This window comes from Geospiza fortis, unplaced genomic scaffold, assembly GCF_000277835.1.
Source record: "Geospiza fortis unplaced genomic scaffold, GeoFor_1.0 scaffold130, whole genome shotgun sequence".
Classification (NCBI taxonomy): domain Eukaryota; kingdom Metazoa; phylum Chordata; class Aves; order Passeriformes; family Thraupidae; genus Geospiza; species Geospiza fortis.
The window spans coordinates 6,453,142-6,460,015 of NW_005054300.1; the positions used below are offsets into that span (position 1 = coordinate 6,453,142).

The window sequence follows — 6,874 nt, forward strand, 5'->3', positions numbered from 1 at the left end:
GTGTCTCCCTCCTTGTCTCCGGCCCCTCCCCCAGCCACTGTCTGCTCCTCGGCTGCCCGGGTACGGCCTCCTTGTCGCCCTGGGTCTGTCGCTGCAGCCGGCCAGGTCCCGTCTCCGTACAGCACAACAATCCTCATATTCCCAGCTGAGGAGCCGCGGTTCCTGTCTCGGATCCTCCATGCAGCGTTTCCTCTAAGGACAGGTGCACATAGTCCTGTTGGGTGTGGCACAGGGGCTGGCTCCCCTCACCCTCTGCTCCCAGAGCCCAGCCCCAGGCTGATGGCGCTCCTCCACTCTGCTCCAGCACTCCCTCCCAAGTGAAGCGCAGGTGCTGCTTCCTGAAACCAGCCAGCAAAGGCAGGGGCCCAATCGCTGGCAGCCCTGGCCTCCTCCACCTGCTGCCCAAAGTAATCAGTAACCAGCCCCGAGCGAGCGAGGAGGGGAGCCAGGCTGGGCAGGCCTGCACCGCCCAAACCGGCTCCGCGGCTTTGCCAAAACCTCTCCGCAGGCAGCTCTGAGGCAGGGAGGAGGAGGGCACTGGAGCGTGCAGAGGCCCTGCCCTGAGACCAATGTCCTCAGGGAAGGGAAACAGAGCATGTGTGAGACCGCAGGAAGCCACAGAGCAAAGGTGGGATACCAGATCTTCTACTAGATCTTCTTCTTTCCACCCCTGATGACATGGAGGAAACAACGTGGTCTACAAGAGGCTGGACTCTGCTCCATACTTTGCTGGGGCAAACTGAGGCCTTCAGGCTGCCCCTGGCTCAACCCTGATGCTGAGCCCACCCTCTTCCCAGCCCTCACCACAGTCATATGAAGCTCAGGAGAGGAGCTGCTCCCTGCATGACGGACCAGTGCCTCCACAGTGCCATGCAGTCACAGCTGCATGGTTCCCTGCTCCAGGGGGAACAGCTGGTCCACCTGCTGACAGGAACAGGCTTGAAGGGATTACTCGGGTTATGGAGTCTGGTGCCAACACACCAAATAAGTTTCCAGAAGGCTAGAGAAATACACACTCCAGTAATGCTTCTCACTGCAGGGCACAACATATTCCCAATTTCCCATGCCAAACACAGAGCTCCTATAAGAAACCAAGAGACAGCCACTGCATGCCCTTGACAGAGAGTGCAAGAGTCTGTAGATGTCATCCATGTCTCAGGTTCTTGCAACACTTGCTAGGAACGCAGAGCCCATGCCCTCAGCTGGTAGAACACAAAAATAAACCCAATGGACTCTTCTACTCCAACTGCAGGAGAGCAAGTGCTAATCCTGCCCCAGCCTGGTGATCAGTAAAACCCCAGCGTGCTCATAAGACACACCAAAAAAGCAACCTGATTATTTTAAACATTTACTGTAGAAAACCATGTATTTTCTACTCTTCCTTTGGCTTACCAAAAGATACACTGAAGGGCTGGATTCCCCACTATCAACTATTTCCCCTATAAGACTATGCCTGCCCTGCTTTGGTTGCTGGTCAAATCTTAGTGAGAGCTTTTCTGCCTCCAGTGTCTCCCTGTTCCTAACAGTGGTTAGGCAGAGGTCATGCCTCAGGCATGCCACAAACACGTTTTGCTGAGCTGATGCAACACCAAATTACTGTTCTGCCTGCTGCACTAGAGATGGGCTCTCTGGCCACACTCAGATGCGTCAGAAGGGACATGGCAGAGCTTGGGTAGAACGCATCTTTATCACATGGCTAGAGAGGTCTCCTGAATGGGAGAAAAATCCCCTAGGACTACTGAAAGGATACTAGCTTGAGGATGCCTTAGGATAGTCCATTAGTTCTTGCCTAAAACTTCTAGTTCCAGGAACCAACAGGTTCCATAGGATCAGTCCTCTGCCAGGAAGCACTGGGACAGCAGGAGACACTTCCCAGCAAGAGCCATCCCATCAGAAAATTTCCCTTGAGATTCAGCCTAGACTTTCCTCTTCCTACCTTCAAGTTATTTTGTCTAGCTTCAAATCCTCTAGGCCTCCTCCCAAGCATCCCTTTTGCACACCACTGACAGGAAGGCTGTTTGTCACCCTGTTTTCCTGGTGCAGCCATACCAGCCTTCAGTGCCATGTGCTCTGCCTCTGACATGATCGTGCAGCAAGTGCCTGGGCTCCCCAGTGCTGATTAAGCAGTGGGAGGATGGAGGCAATGAAGTCAGAGTGAGTAACTCCCAGCAGGAGCTGGCATTTCACTCCATCTCCCGCATGCAGTGCCCACATTTCCTGCACGTCGTGGGTTTCAGTAACCGAACTGCAGTGTCAGAGCTCCTGGGAGAAGCCTGGGAAGGAACTGTGGGAGAAGATGTACGTGATTCCATCTTTCCACTTGTCTACTGTAATATCAAATGTAACATAATTAACAGCACTGATCTTTACATGGCATCTTCAGGTTTCAGAGACCAAATGTGCTGATACATAATCATGGGAAATTCCTCTTTTCTGAGTAGTTTTTTTCTGGGGTGCAAGAACAAAAGTCACATTTTCAGCTACAGATATGCAACAATTGTAAGTTCTTTGCTGCCAACAAAATAGTCTGTTGCCAACAGAATAGTCCTATTTTCTTGTCCTGGACTTCATGGATGGCAGGAGTACAGGGGCAGGTTTTACTTTTTGCCCAGTAATCCATCCCACCCCAAGTCAGGTTCAGTCCCCTTCTGTGCACCCCTTCTCATATGAATAATAAATCCCCACAGGTCTGTATCAGCACCAGAGAAGAAAGCACAGGAAACCCAGTGCCCTGACAGGTTGAGAGCAGTCACAGCACTGATGCCAACTCAAATCTCAACTGCAGGAACACCAGCAAAGCCACCCTGAAGTTGCTGCTCTCTCCCCTACAGATAAGAGGGGATGAGGCAGGGAGGTTGGAACTGCAGCAGCAGTGGTTTTGCTTTCCATCATGGATGTATGGGAGTAGATGAGATGAAAACTCTGGATGTATGGTGGGGCTGGAAGAGATGGGAGAGTTGGAAGGAAAAGGGTTTGGGGAAGATCAAGGCAAAAGGATATCCAGAGAAAGACACAGTGATTCTCCAAGGCAAAATCACGATGATATATGCAACAGTACTTACAAAATTATCAAAATCAAGAATTAAAGGGTTTAAAAGACTGCCTTCAACAGTGTCTGTAAAACAGCAGAGGCACCTGTGCTCCTGAAGCATTCCCCGTCCCACACTGTGGTAGACTCACCTCTCAACTCCTGCAGCTCCATGCTGAGGCTCTCAATGTTGGAGTCACAGAAATCAAGGTTTTCCATGGTCTCTGCTCTCACCAGCTCATCCTGCTGCTCCTCCAGCATCAGGCTTAGCTCGGCACGGGTCTTGCTGTACGCCTCCAGATCTCTCTCCACCTCTCCAATTCTAGTCAGCAGGATGGAGCTGGAGGAGGCTGATCCTGCCTGTGTCAAGTCCTCACATCCCTCCTCCACCCGCTGCTCTGGGGTGCTGGGCTGAGGCTGTGCAGGGGCCACATGTTTCCGCTGGCTGCTGGATGGAGGCCGGGGCGCAGGCCGGGAGGGTTTGACTGAGAAGGACAGAGCCCTGCCTTTGGGCACCTGGCCACCCTGCACCTGCACAGCCGTTGTCATGAGGCTGCTGGGCCGAGGAGGGGGTGGCCTCAAGGCCCTTCTCCTCTCTGCCTGCCTGGAGTGGGACACAGATTCAGGAGACCCACGGACAATGTCCTTCTCAGAGCTGTAGTCCAAGATGGAGAAGTGACGGGAGACCTTGTCCTGCTCTGCACCAGTACTTGACAGGCTCTTCTCAAACTGGGCCAGCTGCTCCGTCAGTTTGGAGTCCAGGTCTGTGCAGCTGTCCCCCTGCACTGCAACAGGGCAGCACTCCCCCCAGCTCCCAGCCCGTGTGTCCAGGCTCACCTGGGCAGTTGCTAAGCTGGGACAGGGCTTAGACTTCGCCAGTTTACTGTCCATCCAATTGTCTAGGTCCTGGGTCCTGCTCTGGCTCTCCTGGGGCTCGGATGCTGCCCAGCTATTAGCAGATGAAATCGCTTGGCTCCTGCAAGGATTTTGGGGGAAGTGGGGTGCCTGCAAGGGCACAGTGGGGCTGTCTCCATCATGCTTAGGGAGGGAGTGAGTTTCTGAGTTTCCTGAGGTGGCTGAAATAGTCCCCCCAGGCTCCAGCTCACCTGCTTGGCCAGGCCTGTTGCCCTGTGGGGGAGGCAGCTGAGCAGAGGGGTGAATGCCATTGACTGACTTTGTGTGGTTAGAGGGGACCGAGCCCACCGTGCCTTTGGGATGTGGCTCTTGGTGTCCTGTGCTGGGAAAGGCCTGGTGCTGTCTCAAGTCAGTGCCAAGAGGACCCTCTGACCTCCCTGCCTTGTGAGACAAAATGGTGGCAGGCTCAGGATATGCAGCCAAGCCATCCTCCTTTTCCCTGTCTTTCTGGTGCAAAGGAGGAGTTTCAGAGCAAGTGATTTCTGGATCTTGATGGATGTTCAATCCACAACTGCCTGCATCTTGCAGATCCCCAGCACTCACCTTTTCCAAGCAAGCCTCAGAGGCTTCCAGCCTCACAAATCTGTGTGGAAAGATGCCACGTCTTCCTCTCAGCTCTCCCTCCAGCCAGCCATCCTCCAGAATGCCTACAATCCGAATCCTGTCACCCACATCAAAATCCAGTTCCTTGGGCTCCAGGGCTTGGAACTGATAGAGGGCAACACCATAAGTACTCCCTGGCTCCTTGTCATCTTTGTGGGGCATCTCTACTGTCCCATTGGTGTCACAAGTCCCCACGGGCTCTGGATCCACTGAGGTTCCCGGTGCTCGCAGAGGAGTAAGCAGTTCCACAAAGCCCTCTGGGAAGATGCCCCTGCAGCCTCTGAGCTCACCCTCAAACCAGCCAGGCTCTGGGACACCAATAATGTTGATCACATCCCCTTCCCTGAAGTCCAGTTCCTCCTCCAGCTGAGCAGACAGGTCCATCAGGGCCTGGGCTTGGCCCAAGGAGTAGGCAGGCACCTCCAGGAGAGGGCTCTGGGACAGCTGACGTCTCCGAACTGAAAGGCACAGCTCCCTCACACATGATGAGGGGAAAAAGCCCTTGGAACCCCAGCTGCTTCGGCCCTGGAGCCAGCTGGAGGCCAGGGACCCCCCCAGGATCACCAAGTCTCCTGCAGGGAATGAGACACAACAGTTCAAAACTGCTCTCGTTATTGCTTCCCACCTCTTATTCCTGCCTCCCCGTGTTCCCTCCTGGCTATGGGTGAGGACTGGCACTCTGTTATAGCACAGTGCATGCTGGGGATGCACACAAGCACAGGATGGGATTAAGGCATGAAGTATCCGCACCCTCTTGTACACCTCAGATATACAGCTTGGCTGCAAAGCCGTGCAGGTGCATCGAAACTTTCACTCTCCCCCAAATGCAAGTCTAAGATTTGGAGATTAGAGGTCAGTTAAGAGGCAACTGTAAATTTACTGTGATCAGGTGATGCCAACTTTTGGAGTTTCATGAGTAATGACTGATCATGAGAAACTTGTATCCAAGTGGCAGAAGCCTAGAGGACCATGGTGGATTTGACATGACCCATGTCATGAGGAATTAGGAGATTCACCTCTTTCTTCTGTCACTCTAGGCAGGATGCTGTCACTAGGTTCATCCATCCAGAAGGACAGGTGAGGCTTTTGAGGTGCAAAGCAAAGGAAGGGAATGGAGATTACCTCTCTGCAACGACAAGCTCCCTGGCTCTTGAGATGTGAAGTCATTGGTACAAACAAGCAGTTTTTCTCCCTGCTTCAAAGGGGGAATATCCACAGGTTCAACAAAGCTGCTAGGAAACTGCCCTAAAAGGAGAGTGAGTTGTCAGCAATGAGTCTTTCCTGTGACCCACCACCATTTCCACCCTCCTTCCAGTTTTTGGGATCTATTCGTCTCTTGCTAAAGGAAAATACCCAGTTACCCTGGGTGCCTCAATAGCCTGGTGAAAGAAGAACAAGTTTGGGAGCCAGGAATTCCTGGGGTTTCAAGTACTTAAGAGCTAACAGAGAAGAAAAAGCTTTGAGCCCTTGGCTCACTCCAGGCAACCACAGGCTGTGTGCATTACTGGGACTGTGCCATCAGCATGGAGCTTCCAGGAACAGACAGCCTGGGCTTTCTCTGCCCTTACTGCTTCCTTCCCAACTCAGACCCATGGTGAGGACTAAGGGATCCAGTACTGCTGGATCATGGGAGCATTGTCTTCTGACTGGGCAAATCCACTTATTGCTCCTTCCTCCATTAGGGCTTGGCCCCTGTGCAGCCTCAGCACAGAATTCAGGCTGCCACCCTGAATGGGACGGCCACACCTGTGAGTCACAGGCTCTGTCACAGCTTCATAACTGCTGGGACTCCAGGGACCTTCCCCACTGTCATTTTGAGTATCTGTTTCACCATGGCACATTTGTTGGCCACCAGATGATACCCATCAGATACTAATTTCAGTTCTGAGAGCACATGACATGGCATAGCCCACTGCAAAGGCCACTAAAAATGTCTTTCTTATATAATTTGAGGCTAGAGGATATGATGAAGTATGGGCTAGTACCACACCTAGCATAGCCTCTGGGTGACCAAATATTTTCTAATAAAACCTGGAAACGCCATATCCTAGACACCCAGGGCTTTACACTGTGATTAGGCAATTTGACACTTGCTATTCTCTGCTGCTTCCTTCACAGTTTTAACCAATTCTCTTTTTCCTTATCTCAGTTTCCTGCTTTGTACATGGAAACAACATAATGCTGTAAAAAAGGAATTACTGTAAATGGAGTTGCAGTAATTATTCCACAGAGTAATGAGTACTAGGCTGCAACACCTCCACAGCTTCTAAAGTGCTTTTTCAATTCCCTATAACTTTAACTTAGAAAGCTGGGCAGAAAACTACAGCA

General features: G+C 52.2%; 1 protein-coding gene across 1 annotated transcript in view; it reads right to left on the reverse strand.

The window, feature by feature from the left end:
* Positions 1-6,874, reverse strand: part of DNMBP (dynamin binding protein) — a 24,662-nt gene that overhangs the window by 16,538 nt on the left and 1,250 nt on the right. Inside the window, exons 2-3 of the mRNA XM_031062009.1 lie at positions 5,669-5,791; positions 3,181-5,118 (exon numbers count right to left, since the gene is read on the reverse strand). Coding sequence (XP_030917869.1) covers positions 3,181-5,118; positions 5,669-5,791 — 2,061 coding nt within the window. The remainder of the gene's footprint in view (positions 1-3,180; positions 5,119-5,668; positions 5,792-6,874) is intronic.